Consider the following 18,553-nt stretch of genomic DNA (forward strand, 5'->3'; position numbering starts at 1 on the left):
AAGAAACTGAGGACCAAGGGGATTGCCTTAATTCTCATCAAGTAGTAGAGTCGGGGTTAGAACCCAGATCTTAGGATTCTAAGATGTTACCATACATGGTTGACCTGTATTTATTTTTTTTCTGGTATTAGCAAGGGCATGTTTTAGGGGCCATGGTTATTGAGTGAACTTTTGTTGTTCATTGTTTTAATAAACTCATATGGACCTGTTACCCATAAATTACCTGCATCAAGCTAATTAAAATGCCAAAAAATGTTAAACCTTTGAGAGAATCGATTTCTCACCCACAGGACCAATCTCATGGTGTTCTGAGCGCTAAGAGGAAATACCTAGACCCTCTGATGGTTAGTACACTCTTTATCAGGAAGGTACCTTACCCTACTTCTTTTCTTTCTGTGAGAAATGAGATTTTTGTTTGCTTTCTTTAACTGTCTTTGGTGGAATCACCAAAAATACAGTAATCAATTGACTTCACAATGTGAATTAGATTTGTTAAAGCCCCAGAGAAGTCTTCTCGTGTGCCTAGTTATTATGCATGGCCTTATTTTTGTAGATAAGGAAAGCTACCAAAGTGGTCAGCCAACATTTCCAAGAGAACTTTCTGACAGTTGATCTTCAAATATAGGTTTCTGATTGCACTTTGGTGAAAGTCTATGCAGAGAAAGTCAGTTTATTTAGCCAGTTATCTGTTGAAGTACACTAATGTCCTTGATGAGTGCATTTTTGTTTTTAGAGTTGGTGCCACTTTTAGAATAAAATGAAGCAATTATGTGCTCCAGTAACAATAGGATTCTGAGCTTTTTTTAGAGTTAGGGTCTTCTGTGGCCACTAGCTCTTTTGTCCCTGTCACTACCACACCCAGATATTTGCCAAATATCTAATTCACATTTGAAAGCTTCATGATTATTAAATATAATGTTTAAGTAATTCTGTGGATTTTCTTACTACTGAAATCTTTGCACTGATGTCTGATTTGCCCCTCTAGAACACCATTTATAAGAGGTTTGTATAATAATTGTGCATGAATATATAGTCAAAGCGCAAAATAACGAATGGTGACCGTACCATGAAAATGTCAGACACAAAGCACCCCAGAGTGGAAGGTTGGTTTCTATCTAACAAGCTGGAAGTTATAAATTGGCATTTGTCTTTCAACAGGGACACTAGGTTTTGTACCCTCTCTGGGCAGTGAGTGCTGTGTTTGACAATTCATTTCTGAGTCCAGGAGTTGTAGCGAGAAAGGTTTTTTGGAGGAAGTGACATCTAAGCTGGAACCTGAAGCATGAGAGGCAGGTGGGCAAGCAAGAGGGTAGGGGCAAGAGGAGGTTTGGGCTGCTGGAAAATTGTATGGAAAGGCCTGGTAAGAGGAGATACTGCATGTGAAGGGAACAGAAGTTAAGCAGTTATGTCTGGAAACACGGGATTTAGGGAAAGGAAAAAAAAAAAAAACGACTCACAGACAGCCTGAAAAGGAGGGCAGAGGCCAGATTATGAAGGTCCTTGTAAGCAGTGTCACCCGTCAGAAGGACACACCAGCATCTGAGAAGCAGTCTGGGGGAAAAAGATAATTGGGGAAAGGTGATCTGACCAGATATTTGTCATTAAGGAAAGAAAGTTTATTTTGTTTACCTATAATGGCATTAGTGTTTTGTTGTTTTTGCTTTTGTTTTTGTTTTTTTAAAGAGAGCCTTAAAGAGGCATACTGAAATATTTACAAGTGAAATGATGTTTGGGATTGTTTCCAAAAAAACCCAGGGTAGAGGATAGATGAAATAGATTTCCCATGATGATCATTGTAGCTGATGAGGTTTGCTGTACTATTCTCTCTACTTTCAATACAACATTTGAAATTTTCTATTATAAGGTGTTTTGTTTTTGTTTGTTTTTTGTTGTTTTTTAAGTCAAAATAAGCAATGGACTTTTGGCCAGAGGGAGCCATTTAAGGGCTTTAAGGAAGCCAGTAAAGCAGGAAATGGACTGGGAACAAAACCAGAGAGGGAGGGAGTGCTGCATTAAGTACTTGCTCAGTCCTTTTCCCACAGTGACTGTGGCGCTTCAGTTTCTCCTTGTGCAAGGTTCATAACTTCAGGTCTTCTTAGTGACCTGTTCTCTATTATCCACTTCTTCTTAATACTTTCACTTTGTATTCAGTAGTCCAAAATACTAGTAGTACCCGATACTCCTAGTACTACATCAGCTTTCTTTTTATTAAAAAAATTTTTTAGTGTATCTTTTTGGTGGATGGATTTAATCCATTAAAAATTTGTTGTAACTATTGATATGTTTGGACTAATTCACGCCCTCTGTAAGGAAGGGTGTTTGTGAGCTGAACTAAGCTAGAGAGAGCAGAGTTAGGTGGATAGATGGAAGATTAAAATGGACAGGACCTGGGCTGACTGGCAGGGCAGCAGAGGAGGGAGTTTGAAGCCCAGATGATAACTAAGGTTTTATTTACCCTACAAATACCCCCCCCAATGGAATTCCTTCATTTCCTTTAAAGATACCCCCCATCAACCCATCATCCTTTCTGACATTCTGAAGAAGTACCTCTAAAGTATATAAACATATTAACCAGAATGTCATTTTGGGGCTTGTTCAGTACAAGCCTTGGAAACGGGCTTGCAATCTTCTAATATCTTTATTGTTGTGGATTAAGCTACAGAAGAAAAAAATGAAAACAAAAAACCAGAAAATGAAAAACTTCTAGGCTGCTACTTTGTTTCAATTTATTTTAAATATAGGTTTTTGATAACATTTAAAAAAATTTTCAAGTGAGTATTTATAGTCAAATACTTTTATTTATGTAGAGTCATCAATGAAAATTACATTTAATGGAAATAAGATTAAATATGGAATTACATCTTTTAACTTCCTGATACTAATTGAGCATTGAGTTTATAGCGTTTCCTGAGTACCTCTTGGCATGAGGTTCAGGTTTAGAGACAGTACTTTTAATCATCCTGTGTTTTTCTGAACCTGCTTCACTCTGTAGAAAACAGTCTGACCATAGTTTACTCCCAAGGATAGACCAGTGCTAAACCTAATAGAATGATTTTCTATTCATTACTGATTAGTAGAACTTGGCATTTTAAAAAGCTGTTTAAAAAAAATAAAGACTATTCTAGTTTTTAAAATTTTTGTTTTCAGTTTTCATCTATATACCCTAGACTTTTATAAAGTTTCTAAGACATATATATATATGTTTCCCTCCCCACCCTCCCCATTTATGTTCATTATTTGAATTTTCTTTTTACTTTTACTTCTATCAGGTACATGGTTTTACTAAACTTCAAATGTTATTTCAGGCTCTTCTCTAATTTGTAAAAGTTGTTTTTGTTGCTCATTGGTCTTTTTAAGTGACTTCTGGGTGGAAGGGGAGAGTGGGAGTTACTTAATCAAAAACCTCCTGAGGATAGGAGCCAGCCTTCTCTTCTGCTACCTTCCTGAGCACTTAGAGCCGAATTCCACACAGAAGGGAAGGCCAGAAATAGTTCTCTCTTCTGGTTGGCTGGCCATTCATTTGCCTCACCTTTCAGGCTTTCAGCAGTGTTGCAACATTTGCTATATATTTAACCTTTGAGTATTGCTTATCTTGAGTTTGGTCGCTCTGTTTCATTAAACAGCTTTTTAAGTTTTCTATATCTGTAGTTTCTATCCTACCTATTTAAGATAAAATAAAATTTCTGCATTGAAAGTCAAATTGAGTTCTGAATCCTTATTAGATATTTGGTAGCTTCAGCTCTTCTGTCCCCACATAATATCTTTGTTTTTATTCTTCCTGTGTTTACATAATAATATTGTATCTTTAACCTTTTCTTAAATCCTCATGTGGGTTAAACATTTCTTAGAAGATGCACTGGGGTGATCAATTTTTTTAACAGTCCATTATGACTTCTAAAAAACAGAATAGAATTAGAATACTGTAAACATTCATACATTATTTCAATCTATTAGAAATGGAAAGGACTCGAAAGCAAAAATCCACAACTGAGTATGGGAGCATTTTTGGTGGAATTCCTTTTTAGTTTTAAAAAGTTATATTTGTGGGACTTCCCTGGTGGTCAAGTGGCTAGACTTCACGCTCCCAGTGCAGGGGGCCTGGGTTCGATCCCTGGTCAGGGAACTAGATCCCACATGTCACAACTAAGAGTTCGCATGCTGCAACTAAAAGGTCCCGCATGCCGCAACTAAGACTGGGAGCAGCCAAATAAATGAATAAATATTTTTAAAAAAGTTATATTTGTGCAGGTTTCTAGAAGCTATTTATTGTAATTGGGTCTCAGCAGGTTGGAACATAGATATCTTGATGTTGTTTGACTTGATGGTGTACTGATTTTTTTTTCTGATAATGAGTATTCATTTAAAAATTTTAAATTGAGTGTTGCCTCATAAGCCTGGTGATCTAACTTTGAATAACCCTCCTGTTTTATTTTTCTTCATAGCACTATATTTATATATTTTTAAATAAATTTATTTATTTTTTTGTGCTGTCTTGGGTCTTCGTTGCTGTATGTGGGCTTTCTCTAGTGGGCGACTAGTGGGGGCTACTCTTCATTGCGGTGCACGGGCTTCTCATTGTGGTGGCTTCTTTTGTTGTGGAGTACAGGCTCTAGGTGCTCCGGCTTCAGTAGTTGTGGCACATGGGCTCCGTAGTTGTGGCTCGCGGGCTGTAGAGCGCAGGCTCAGTAGTTGTGGCTCACAGAGCTAGTTGCTCCGTGACATGTGGGATCTTCCCAGCCCAGACCAGGGCTCAAACCCATGTCCCCTGCATTGGCAGGCGGATTCTTAACCACTGTGCCACCAGGGAAGCCCCAAAACGCAACAGTCTTAAGCATATACTTTTTATTGCCGTTAATTGAGGCTGAGTGAAGACATGAAATAAAGAGATTTCAGTAAATACATATTTCTGTGAAAACAACAGCAACAACTATATGTGGTTTCCAATACTTTTAGCTATAAAATGACACATTGGTAATGAAAATGTTTTTAATGTGGCCTCTACACAAATGTAGGAAGGAAAAAAATCTCATACTCCTGCCACTTGGACAACCATTCTTAATATTTTAGTGTACTTGTGCACTGACTGTTCTGTACGTGCATTTTTTACATATTTGAAATTGTATGAACCAAAATTAACTCTGTCAATATTTCTATAGTTAAAATAGCCATTAGCATTTTCCTGATTATAAGACTGATTAATGTGGAAAATTAGAAAATACAATCCAGAATAAAGAAAAAAATTAAAATCACCCATAAATTCATCAAGCAGTATTACTATTCGGTATATTTTCTTCAGACTTTTAAAAATATATATGTAACATACGTCTGTACATTGCTGAAATCATACTGTAATATCCTCATCATTAAAATCTTAAACATAATTTTAATAAATTATTTGAGAATACAGTTGTATCTAGATATATGGGTGAATACTTTTATCATAGAAAATTTGGAGAAAATAGGAAAGTACCAAATAAAACAAAAATAATTGGTAAATCTCACGACCAGCATTAACACCTTACCTTTATTTTGGTGTATTTATTATTAACTTGTTTTTTAAAATGTCATACATTTACATTTTAAGAAAATAAGAATATGGTACCATTTTTTTTTCCCCCCGGTACGCGGGCCTCTCACTGTTGTGGCCTCTCCCGTTGCGGAGCACAGGCTCCGGACGCGCAGGCTCAGTGGCCATGGCTCACGGGCCCAGCCGCTCCGTGGCATGTGGGATCTTCCCAGACCAGGGCACGAACCCGTGTCCCCTACATCGGCAGGTGGACTCTCAACCACTGCGCCACCAGGGAAGCCCAGTACTGTTTTTTAAACAGTAAGTTTAATGCAGTTCATGGATCCTTCAAAATGTCTACTGTAGACATTTAGACTGTTTTAATGTTTCACTGAATGTATTTTTGGATAATGTTTTTTCTGTATTTAAAACTTGTTCCAAATAAATTCTTAGTAATAGTTATTATAATATGTCAAGAAGTATAAGCATTTTTTAAAACTCATCATGTGTTTAAAAAGAGAGATTTTCAAAAAAATTGTACCGATTGATGATCCTACCAGTAACTCGTATTTTGTATGCTTCTTTCTGATTACAGCTTAAACTACATTTTAATGGGCTTTGTTTCAAGGTGACTTCCCAGTATTCTCATCCATGGGTTACAATCGGGTAGAAGCTTGTGTATTTAATCTGTCAGTGAGAAGTTCTGTAGGAAGTTTTTGTTTTTAGAAATTGGGAGACATTTAGTCACAGAAATTCTTTTCTTAGGATTTGTCAGAGGAGGTGTAGAAAGTAAGGCAATGAACTCTGGCAATTTTATCCTTTACTTCTGTTTCCTTTCCTGACCATTCTTCACTCACTGCATGGATAAACCAGCAAAAATCATTCTCTGTTCCTGTTGTCTCTTTCCATGTTCTCCCAGTGGCTTTTGAGGGTGGACTTCAGGGCTTGGGTTCATGAAATCACCTGCCCTTACTGCAAAGATTGTGAGAATGAAAAGCTGACTTAATCTGCAAATAAAGATGAGAGGCAAGGCCCACGTGAAAGCCTTGATTAAATAAATCATCATACTTCAAGGATTTTACATGTTATTTGTATAGAACCTATCTATATGTTATAATTATATATTTATTTATTTACATATAATACCTAACCATTTCTGCTAAATAGAATATCTGACTTTTTCATATGCTGAATTAATTTTACTGTGGTTGCATGTACTATTGCTTGGGTAGAAATGTTTCAGTAAAGGTGGTCCCCAGACTTTCAAAACTATGTTGCTGTGTAACAGTGCCAGCCCCCAATCCCTACCAGTTTTTTGGTTTTCTAGCCAAATCCTCTGGACTCTCCTGGTTTTGATGACAAGGATTAATGCTCACCTACAGTGCCCCTCTGGACTCCCCAAGCTGTAAGTGCCCTTTTATGGAACATGTCTTACTAGGAGCCATTTAAGTGCATCTCTAATGTCTATACTTTTCCATATTGTCTTTCTCTTTTAAGGCTTCCTTGTAAAAACTCTGACTCTTGTACTGTTATCCCTTTTCTTTCCAAACTCTCTTCCCTCTTTTTCTAATTATCTCCTGGAGGGACAGCTTGGGTGTATTGGAATTCCTCATATTATGGTATTATGGTATTCCTAAAAGAAATACAAAATAAGAACTGTGTATCCTGTTCTAGATTTTTGCTTAAGAGAAACAGGAAGTTGGCTAAGGGTCACTACGAAACCAGTGGTGTGCAAAAACTCACTCTATGGTCTTTATTATACCAACAGCCGCCTACGCTTTGTGGTGGAGTGCTCAAGCTTCATACAGGAGACATTTCGTAGAGTCGGCAACAAAAGACACATTTGTTTATTAAACTTTGCAACTTTGTGAACCAGCGCAGTTGGTCACAAAAGGAAATAAAACTCTTGAGTGAGCTGTTCTCCGTGCTTTGAGAGAGAAATGCCTCAAAACATTTTGACACAGCTGAAGGTTCCTGGATCACTTGCTCTTGCTAAAGACATTGAGATTTAGTTCTGAACAGCCTCATTTTCCCTAGCAGACCATGTCTGTTGACAGTTATTCTGAAAATCCAGATATTCACTAATATTTCACAAAACAATATTTAAATACTATGGTGTATAAACCAAATTTATTTCCTTCAAATGAAATTTTTTAAATATGCAAACTTTCTGGTGAAAATTATAGAAAGGGACACTTTGTGAGTTTCTTCTTTTCCTTAATTTATTAAGATAAGTTAAAATTTGATAGATAAATATTTTATAGATCTATTTCAAGTCCCAATATAACAGTCACTTGTATTCCTTAAAATTGTTGAAATGGCATTGTTAGACTCAGGATTTTAATCTTTTTAGTTACTCTTTTGCTGCCTCTTCCCCACGTGTGCCATTCTTTATGTTGCAGTTATATGCAGAAACCAAAGCCTAGGTTGGAAGCGTTGGTCAAATAAGTGCTTTTGAGAAAGAAATAATTTATTTAAATACAACATAGTAGTTTAAGTTCTGGAAGCCAAATATAGTGACCTTAATGGGTTTGGAGAAGGTATGGCTTTTTATAGCCTCATACCATTTGAAAGCAATGGCTTATTCGGCCAGTCATTGCAAAAAAACCTTTTTGTGGTTGGCATAAGAGAATGAGAAATGAGGGCTTTATACAGACCTTTCTGGGTCTTCCATGCTTGCTTTCTTTTCCTACTTTGTCCTTTCCTTATATGAAACGGTGCTCTGCCTTGAGGATGCCAGATGGGCTGCAGCACAGGACTTTAAAACCCAAAGAGTTGTCTAGCCTTCCTGCTCCCCACTTGCCTTTGCCCTCTACCAAAGCCTGTAGAACACCACATCTAAATTGCAGCAAGCAGATGGGACTAACCTGCTGAAGGTGCAGATTCTAGAAGCTTCCTTTTCCTTAATTTTTCAGCGTTTAATTCTTGCTAACAGGAAGTGTTCCCCTTAATGTCTTAGGCTATATTAAGCGATTTTTTGCACTTGTTTCATTGGTACAGAGTACTAAGCAGAAATATAATAACAAGTAACCCATTGTATTTTAAATACATATTGAACTGTCCTAATTCTAGACTTTAGACCTCTATAAGGAAATTGTGTTAAAGTGTACCTAGGTGCAGTTTCTGAGCAGCACTGGGGATTGAGTAAGCTTCCTGTTCTTAGGCATCTGCCTCTGTTTACAACTACGAAATGTACTAAGTGTACTAACCGCAGGCTCGGGGTTAAATGTTTCTGCTGAAGTCTCACCTTTGCCTCCACACTAGAGCAGGATTATTTAACTCCTTTCTATGGATTCTTGCTTAAAGGTGATTGCACTCAAATCTCAAAGTGTTAATATTGTCTTCTAATGTACTAGTGAACAGCAAGCGAAGTTTCAAGATGTCATTTTTTTTGAATACTCATTTAAATAGCCTGTTAATATTATTTTATGCAAACTTTTGAAATTGTATAAAATATACACAAAGTTTGGTCACCATGTGGTAGAGGGAGAAATCAACAGGTGTATTTTATAATAATCTGAAAGGCACGTAGTAAAGGAGCTTTATTAGAGGAAAGAATTATGAAATTATTTTTAAGGAACTATCCTTTTTTTTTTCTTCTCATGGTTTTCCTATAATATTTAAGATACTATGCTTCCAACAAATCTAGAAAATTTGTTGTTGTTGTTGACAAAGAAATATACTGTTGACTTTGTGATCTATTTATTTATTTAGCATGAGATCTCCAATATAGTTTAGAAAATGTTGTGTGGTTTGGGAGTATAGTGTTAAACTCTTAGACCTAGCTTCCGCATTTCTCTCTTTCTCAAACCAGCCACTGTTGTTGGGAGAACATGTAAGCTCCACTGTCATTTAAAAATATTAAATGGAGTAGTTTTTTAATGGTTTTCAGAAACCTCTCACTTCAGTAGGTAATCTGTGCAGACTCCTATTACAGAGTAATAAGTATTAAAACCTACGGGAATCAGTTTCTAGGTATATAAACCTTTGGGGTATATAAGGAAAGCTAGGAATGGAGAAACATAATCACCACTGTTGTTCAGTTAGGCTGTTAGATTTAACCTTTGTGATAAAGCCCCCAGAGTGTTTCTACTAAACCAGTGCCAGCAGCTTTTGTTTGACCATTAAACATGGAGCTGGTGGTGCCAGTTAGCACAGAATGATTCTTTGACCAAACATCTCTCTGGCAGGGTTGCTCAGGAATTAACGGAATCACAGTTCAGGTTGTTAAAAGTACAAATGTCTTTGTTTAAATTATTGGGGACTTCTTTTGCTTACCTGCTAAAGTAGTTATAAGCATTTTACCACAAACACAAACCTTCAACCCGCCTTACTTATTCTCCGGGGTCATGGGTTTATCATACTGGCTGTAAATTCATAAAGGGGTGGGAAGTAAAATATGCCTGCCTTGTTCTTTTTTCTCAACACTGAAAACACCCAGGCACAGGAGGAAGAAACCATCTGGAAAGCCCATCCACCCCCATCCTCCAGAAGTTCTCTAAGCTCCTAAATGTATCAGGAATCGAGGTGGGGAAAGGGGTTTGGGGCAAGCATAATCCAGTATTTGGGGAAAATGTGTGATGTTCCCCCACTCTACCCCTTAACTCTCAAAACCTCTGATTTAGGGTATTTCCCAAAGAAATACAAAGGATTATTTAAATATTCCCTAGTCTTTCACCTTGTTTTACAGCCCTCTTCTCTCTTCAGGGTCCTGTCTGTGTGTTTACTTATCTAATCTAATCTGTTCGTCTACCTGCTCATTCCTTTATTTATTCATTTGTTCGTTCATTCTCCTTACCATGTGTTCCACATTATACCAGGGATTGTTAAATTGTCTTTCTCTGGGTCTCCACCTCTCTTTAAGATTCCTCTCCTGGAATCAGATCTGATCTTCGGAATTCTCCAGCCACAAATAAAAAGATAAACAGGAAATAGAAGCCAAAATTTAAAACATCCTATGAAACATTTTGCATGTCAGATTTTAGTGAAGGTACTTTATTCTGTCAGAATTGGTGATGTCACAAACAGTTGCTCTAGGCTGAGTGCTGTACCACCCTCTCAGTCTGCCCTGTGGACTGCAGATTATCCCTTCCTGTGAAATACTCCCAGTCCCACAATTTGTTTTCAAATTTGCACAGCTAATATTTGCTCTGTGTAAATAAGTAGTATGCATTTCAACAAGTATTAAATGGTCTACCTTGCCAGTTAAAGTGATCAAATTTTTTTTTTTTTTTTTTTTTTGGTGAGAAAGAAAACAGATCGTCTCTTTTTCCTTGGGATCCAACTCCTAGTAAATTTTGGTGAATTTTGTTAGAAAATCCTTCTGTTTTTTATCACTTCATATTATTTAGTTACAAGTTTATTTTTGGAGCAGTTTACACAAATTTTGTAAAACAGTTTGCATTTTATTGACTTATTCTTGATCCTGTCTGTAGAAAACTTTGAAAGGTGTGTTATTTCCAAGTCACTGCTAAAGAAGTGCTCAGCTGGTAAGTACAGCACTTTAAAGGGATAAGTGAGCCTGGAATATAATAACAGAACATGGGTTAGTCCCTGGTTTCTAATTCTTTAGAAACCATATATCTCCATGGGCTATAGCTTTATTTATTTATTTTTTAATTAATTTATTTATTTATTTATTTTTGGCTGTGTTGGGTCTTTGTTTCTGTGCAAGGGCCCTCTCTAATTGCGGCAAGTGGGGGCCACTCCCCATCGCGGTGCGCGGGCCTCTCACTGTCATGGCCTCTCCTGTTGCGGAGCACAGGCTCGGGGCGCGCAGGCTCAGCAGTTGTGGCTCACGGGCCCAGTTGCTCAGAGGCATGTGGGATCCTCCCAGACAGGGCCCGAACCCGTGTCCCCTGCATTAGCAGGCAGACTCTCAACCACTGCACCACCAGGGAAGCCCTGGGCTATAGCTTTAAAAAAAACTTAATTGAGTTATAACTTTCATCCTATAAAATTCATGTGTTTTAAGGATACAATTAAATGATTTTTATTAAATTTACAGAATTGTACAACCATCGTCACGATCTAATTTTAGACCATTTCCATCATTCCCCCAAAGAAACTTCCAGCCTGTTTGCCGTCACTCTCCATTCCCACCAGCAACCACTATTGATAGGCTGAGTCTTTCTTTTATAACAACTGGATACAGAACTATAGTTGTCCAGTCTACCTTAGCGTGAGATAGTAAATTAGTACCAAAAATCAAAACGTCTATTCTCTACCCGAGCATATCTCTTCCAGAGTTCAGAATTACAGTCATGGGTAGCTGTTTTTTCAATTCTATCTTTTAAATTTAAAAAAAAAAAAGTTTTCTTTCCCCCAGTCCATTCTCAGAATAGTGTCACAAGCCACCTTACCCACCTGTCCGTTTCCCTAATTTAAATCTATCATACTTGTACAGATGTGGGACCTGTAATGGTATGACAAGGACTCTTTTCCATGTTCCCTTTTTGTTGGGAAAGTATTTCACAAATATACGCAATAATTTTTGAATAAACAGTGGATCTTCTTTTCAGTTTTCAAGAACTTGTTAGTAAAAATATTTAACAAATTTTATGGGTGTTTCTGAAATTAGAATGCCATGACTCACAAGGCACCCTTGTTTCTGTAAGCATATTAATGCCTATCCATTTTAGGCAGGAGGATTTTTACAGGTAAATTTAGCTCTAAGAATGTAAATAAGGAGAAGCTAAGATGTCTTGGTCTCTGCAAAAACTTTTATAAGCATAAAACTTCTTAGCTAAAGTGAATGCTGTTAACATAGCAATATACCTATATTATAAATGTAATATAGTGGTTTGTTAGTTACAGTAGTTATAATTAAATGGCAAGTATGGGTAACAGGGAAATACTTAACAGGCTCCTTCCCTCTCCCTGCCAAGAGAGGTGATTTATATATTTATTTATATTATATATATTTTTTCTAAGTTTATATTAATTTTTGCAAAATTATGAAGATTTAAAAATGCCTGTAATGTTATCTGGAGACTTTCCTATGTATTTTATGTATCTCTCTGTTTTAAAAAAGCTTGTCATTGATTGTCATTGATTGTCTCAATCTTTTTTTTTAATTAATTAATTTATTTATTTATGGCTGTGTAGGGTCTTTGATGTTCCGTGCAGGCTTTCTCTAGTTGCAGCGAGCGGGGGCTACTCTTCATTGCGGTGCACGGGCTTCTTATTGCGGTGGCTTCTCTTGTTGCAGAGCACGGGCTCTAGGCGCGCAGGCTTCAGTAGTTGTGGCATGCGGGCTCAGTAGTTGTGGCTCACGGGCTCTAGAGCACAGGCTCAGTAGTTGTGGCACATGGGTTTAGTTGTTTCCGCAGCATGTGGGATCTTTCCAGACCAGGGCTCGAACCCGTGTCCCCTGCGTTGGCAGGTGGATTCTTAACCACTGTGCCACCAGGGAAGTCCTAATCTTTTTCACTGACTATATTGTTGATTGTTGACCTATAATATGTAATGCACTAGAGGTAGTGATGTGGTATTAAGAACAGGGACTCCTGAGATTGGATTCCTGATTCAAATTTGAGCTCTGCCACTTCCTACCTGTCTGACCTTGAGCATCTCACTTATGTCAATTTCTTTTCTTTAATATATTTCCTAGCAATGTTATGAGGAATAATTAGATATTACACAAAGCACAGTACCTGGCACATAGTAACATTTGCTGAGGACTATTATATTGTGGCCATTTTATTCTACAACTTGACTTTTTAATGGCTTTACACGGTGACCACTGGGTTTTCTGTTTTAAGGGCTGAGAAAGCTTAATGTCTGTTAAGAAACTCATCAGCTCTTTTGTTTCCATTGATCTTCAACTCTGTTTCAGGACCTTGTTTTTCTTAAGCCTTTAAACAACTCCTAAATCTCTTTCATTCAGAATTGCAATTTGTAAATGTTAGCACCACATTGTCTTTGGTCAACTCTATCTTTAACAGATTACATCTTTTTAAACATTGAAACCCACATATAAACTTAGATAAGTTTCCTTAATTTTTAAACTACATTTACATGTTTAATACATCTTATCTTCTTAACCACTGCAAACCACAAGGAGGCCAACATACAAATTTAACAAATTTGACAAGCAAAACATTTCTAAGCCTGGCAGCTGGAGCTCATGTCTGCATTTAACCTCTCCTGTGGGATGCTGTCCGTGAGCTTCAGATCAGAACTGGGAGTGAGTCATGAGTCTCCCACTTGCACCTTTTCTTCGAGCCTTGAACCTCTGTCACGTGGCCGCTTTCCTATTTTTTTTGGTAAACCATAACCTCTGATATGAATTACTGAGGTCCTACACCTCCTATCTAAGTTTGTACTTAATTGGATACTGCATCCTTCTTATAGTATTAATATACTTGTCTCACAATTTTGTAGTTACTATATCAAAATACAGTATTAACATGGCTATAATTTATTTAATCCCCTGTTGTTGGATATTAGTCTGTTTCCAATTTGCTCTTATAAATAACTGTGTTGAAAGCATATTTGTAGAAACATTTTGTGTACATGCTTATTTCCTTGGGATAAATTCCCAAAATAGAATAACTGGGTACCATTACCTCAATATTGGTTGTATAATGTAGTCTAACGTCTACTGGTACAAACCTTCTACTGCCGCCCCCATTTTCACTCCCTGATGAACCTTAGAATTATTTTTTGTCAAATTACAGGAAAAATACTCTTGGGATTATTAAGAGAAAATGACTAATGTTGTATAATAATATGGTAAGATCAAACCCTTTATGGTATAATAGAGGTGAAATAAAACATAGAAGCAAAATTATGTATTTTCTTGTAATTTGACAGAAAGATCCTGAAGTTCCCTTAGGGGTGAAAAGTGGAGGATTTTTTCCACTAGATATTAGAACACATATTACACAGCTAAAATAGTGGTATTGGCATTGAAAGAGCACAGCTATATACATACTTCTGTTCCTACTATTGAATACTTTCTCTCCCCCAAATCAAGTGGATACTGAATTTTATCAACTGCCTTTTTTAACTTCACTCAAGATGATCGTATCTTTTCTGTTTACATTTCTTTTTTGTATTTAATAAAGTACAAATTAGTCATTTCCTAATTTGAAACCTTCCTTGTATTTCTGGAGTAGATCATACTTAGTTCTTAAAAACAAAAACAAAACCTAGTAAAACAGTATCACTGTACTAAAAGTTTCAGAGTTTCACAGTTGCCTGCAAAAGAAAGATTAATCTATAGAGATCTTGAACTTTAAAAATATTATCTAGACTAACTTCTAGTATATTGCAATGTAAGAGAACTTGGAAATCTTTTCATCTGCTTTGTGCTCTGACAGAGGACCCTGAACAAGTGACCTAATGGGATTGCCATTCCTCAAGAGGAACTGTTGTGGCTTTTGTCACTTTCCAGATCCTTTACTGGTAGGAAAGTCTCACCATAGGAATGAGTATGTTGTAATCATCATCTTGATGATAAACATTGCATCTCAAGATTGGCTGACACATGATGAATGTGCTTTGTATACTTAATCCTCTTGATGAAACCCCAAGGAAAATAACAATCTCGCCACTAATATTGATAAATGGGCCTTGTACTCACAGAGTGCTATTGCTCCCAGGAGCACAAAGCTCTTCAGGATTAATTATTTCAGTCATTCTCACAGTTGTCCCAGGAGGTGGATGGCTGAACGCTTCCTCTTTAAAAAAAAGGTAACTGTTCTCTTCTGTTCTACATTCTGTGTTCTAGAACTAGGTAGCTATCTTTTCAAAGACCATCTGTATGTCCGCTGGTGGACTTGGGTTTCAAAATCAACACGCTTCTTTCCCCTGTAGACACCAGGCTTGGAGCAGATGTGTAGTAGTAAAGTTGGACGGAATTTGGATAATAGTTTGGCAAGATGCTATGAGTGGTGTAGCCTGAAGTTCGTAACGAGAGACAGGCAGTGGCTGAGTTAGTGCTTTGGTACCTCCGTTAGAAGTAATTGTCCATGGTGTTGAAGGTTTGTTTTTGAAAATGCCTTACTCAGGCACCTCTTCATTATACTTGTCCTACAACACTGAGCTAGGGCAATATAGAGAATCTCTGTCAGTCTTCTTTTACAGAGAGGGGCCCTGGTCCTTTCTCACCCTGCTCTGATGCATTAGTATCTGGGGGCTTTTTACAGGGGCAGAACAGTAGAAAGGTGAGAGGTCCAAAATTTTTGGTTCTACCCCTTAGCCAATCTCCGTCTCTTCTGTTTCCCTGCCAGGCTAACTTTCCTCTTGCTTTCACTTCCTCGGAAATGGACAGTGGCTTTCTGTGGACACTTCTTTAGGGATACAGCTAAGGCTACATTTTGATCTAGCGATCCACCTCAGCTTTCTTCGTCTTAACAATATGCCAGTTAGTCTTCTCCAAAGTTCTGCTATTTTAGTTCCGTCTCTTCAGCTAGACTTCAAGCTCTTTGGGTGAATGTTCAGGTCAGTGTTTTTCTTTTTTTTTTTTCAAACTCCTTTTAATTGCACCCACATATTCCTCGGTGCTGGGACATTTAGGTGCACAATAAACATTTGTGGTTGATCATCTATTTGCCATTCACAACTGTCAAGAAATACTGCTTGTCCATACTGACTGTGCCATTTTAACTTTTTTTTTCCTTTTTCTTTTGTTAAACAAAGGCCTAGCTGTCACCACTTTGAGTTTTTCCTCCTCCCTATTTTTCTCCCCTGAAGTTACCCTGAAGGGGAGGTCTTTAAAATGAAAAGGATTGTGCTTAAGTTGTGCAGTGTACCCTGGGTGGGGACTAATTACAAGCTTTGAAAACTTCTTCAGGCAGCTGGGTTCTGGATCGGGCCGAAAATACTGCTTTCCTAAATTGACAACAGCTGGGGCCGTGTTGCTGGCACATATAAAAGAGGTGGTGCTGGTGCTCTGTGTTGTGGAGAAATCTTCACTCTTTAGAGCCTGTGGAGCTTTAAGCAGAGGGCACCTTTCATCACTGGTGTCGTGGTGGGTAAGTGCCCCGAGCTGGTCCTCTGGGTCCGCATTTCTGTTGTTTGGTAGAAATTGTGGTGACTGTATCGAAATGTTGTCAGTTACTAATTTAACATGTTAGTTGTAGTGAATTATTTTATCCTTCCAGTAAGGAGTAGAATTTCTCCCTAAATGGGCATAGCTAATAAGGCTTTGTGTATCTTTTCACTGTGTTATTTTGAAGGCTGTCAGCTTTCCTTCTGTATGGTGTGCATCTCTGTATATAAAAGGATAAACAGAGGTAGTGCCATTTAAAGTATCTTGAATGTGTAGTTCTTGAATATGTTCTGAAAAAGAGTCACTTAAAAAGATTCCAGTTTTTAATATGAAAGTAGAAAGTTGACCATTTTGACAAATGCAGAGACTAACAATTATTCTATGCATGTAAGCAATTCATCACAGTTTTTTATCCTTTAAGGTTCATAGAAAAGACACAGTCTTAGGAAGGAGTGATGTAATCTCTGGGTGGGTCTAGCTTTTTATGACCTCATGGTTTGCAACAAGTGATAGTGTCTGATGAAGTGTTTGCAATGCTGGGTCCTGACTTTTATTTATAGAAGTTTAAAAGGAATTGTTTATTAAAATTTTCCTATTTATACTGACATGAGCTCAAAAAGAGAAGAATTCCAAGGTGAAACAATTCAATGTTTTATTTTTATTTATTTATTTTTAAATTTTATTTATTTTTGCCTGTGTTGGGTCTTTGTTGCTGTGTGTGGACTTTCTCTAGTTGCGGCGAGCGGGGGCTACTCTTCATTGTGGTGCGCGGGCTTCTCATTGTGGTGGCTTCTCTCGTTGCGGAGCACGAGCTGTAGGCACACAGGCTTCAGTAGTTGTGGCACATGGGCTCTGTAGTTGTGGCTCACGGGCTCTAGAGCAAAGGCTGAGTAGTTGTGGCACACGGACTTAGTTGCTCCGCGGCATGTGGGACCTTCCCAGACCAGGGCTCGAACCCGTGTCCCCTGCATTGGCAGGTGGATTCTTAACCACTGTGCCACAAGGGAAGTCCCTCAATGTTTTATAAATATACTCCATCTCAGCAGCTTTAACTATGTTCTGACGATACATTTATAAAGCAAATGGCTTTGGTATTTGTTTCCTTATTTTGATAATGTTTTTGTTTTGGATGCTTGACAACTGGACAAGCACAGTTTCTGAACATAGTTCTGTTTTGTTTTTACAGGTGGGATAGCAACATCTTTGGGGGAAAGAAAATTGGCTTCCTTTCCTGAGAGCGGTGAATGTACAGCAGATGGTTGTCCAGGAGGAACCGTAGTCCGATGGAGACCCTCTATGTTTTGTACTAGGAAACAGAATCAGTTGTAAGAGTCCATGTTGATCTTGGCAGTAGAAGGATTAAAAAAAGTTGAGTTTCCACAAAGAACAAGAACTTTACCATCTCCTTTTTGGTCTGAAGACCGGAGGACAATGGATATCATAGAGACAGCAAAGCTTGAAGAACATATGGAAAACCAAACCAATGATCCTGCGAACACTTACACAAGACCCGCTGAACCTGTTGAAGAAGAGAACAAAAATGGCAATGGTAAACCTAAGAGTTTATCCAATGGGTTGCGAAAGGGCACCAAAGAGTACCCGGACTATATCCAAATTGCTATCCCCGTGGAATCGAGGAACCAATTTCCCCTAGAGTGGTGGAAAACGGGCATTGCCTTCGTGTACGCTCTTTTCAACCTCGTCCTGACAACCGTCATGATCACGGTTGTGCACGAGAGGGTCCCTCCCAAGGAGCTCAGCCCTCCACTCCCAGACAAGTTTTTTGATTACATAGATCGAGTGAAATGGGCATTTTCTGTATCAGAAATAAATGGAATTATATTAGTTGGATTATGGATCACCCAGTGGCTATTCCTGAGATACAGGTAAGTAAGGTCTAACATGTTTTGGGGATTGGCCATGAGTTTATATTTTAGTGAGCCGGTGTGTAATTGAAATGATCTTTCTCGGTTTTATCTGATAAATTCAGTCTTATCCAGGCACTTAATGAAAATAATCAATAGAAAGATCTACAGCCTTGAGTAAAT

General features: G+C 37.8%; 1 protein-coding gene across 8 annotated transcripts in view; it reads left to right on the forward strand.

Annotated features, from left to right (window-relative positions):
- SGMS2 (sphingomyelin synthase 2) overlaps positions 1–18,553 on the forward strand; it is an 88,869-nt gene that overhangs the window by 49,341 nt on the left and 20,975 nt on the right. For 5 of the 8 annotated variants that reach the window (XM_060104647.1, XM_060104630.1, XM_060104637.1 and 2 more), the window contains exon 3: positions 17,692–18,391. In XM_060104647.1, the coding sequence (XP_059960630.1) occupies positions 17,841–18,391 (551 nt within the window). In that variant the 5' untranslated portion in view covers positions 17,692–17,840. Of the gene's footprint in view, positions 1–303; positions 345–6,845; positions 6,912–16,411; positions 16,489–17,691; positions 18,392–18,553 lie in introns of those variants that run through there. The other 3 variants (XM_060104663.1, XM_060104673.1, XM_060104680.1) reach the window with 3 other exon arrangements.

Source organism: Mesoplodon densirostris, chromosome 1, assembly GCF_025265405.1.
Source record: "Mesoplodon densirostris isolate mMesDen1 chromosome 1, mMesDen1 primary haplotype, whole genome shotgun sequence".
NCBI lineage: Eukaryota > Metazoa > Chordata > Mammalia > Artiodactyla > Ziphiidae > Mesoplodon > Mesoplodon densirostris.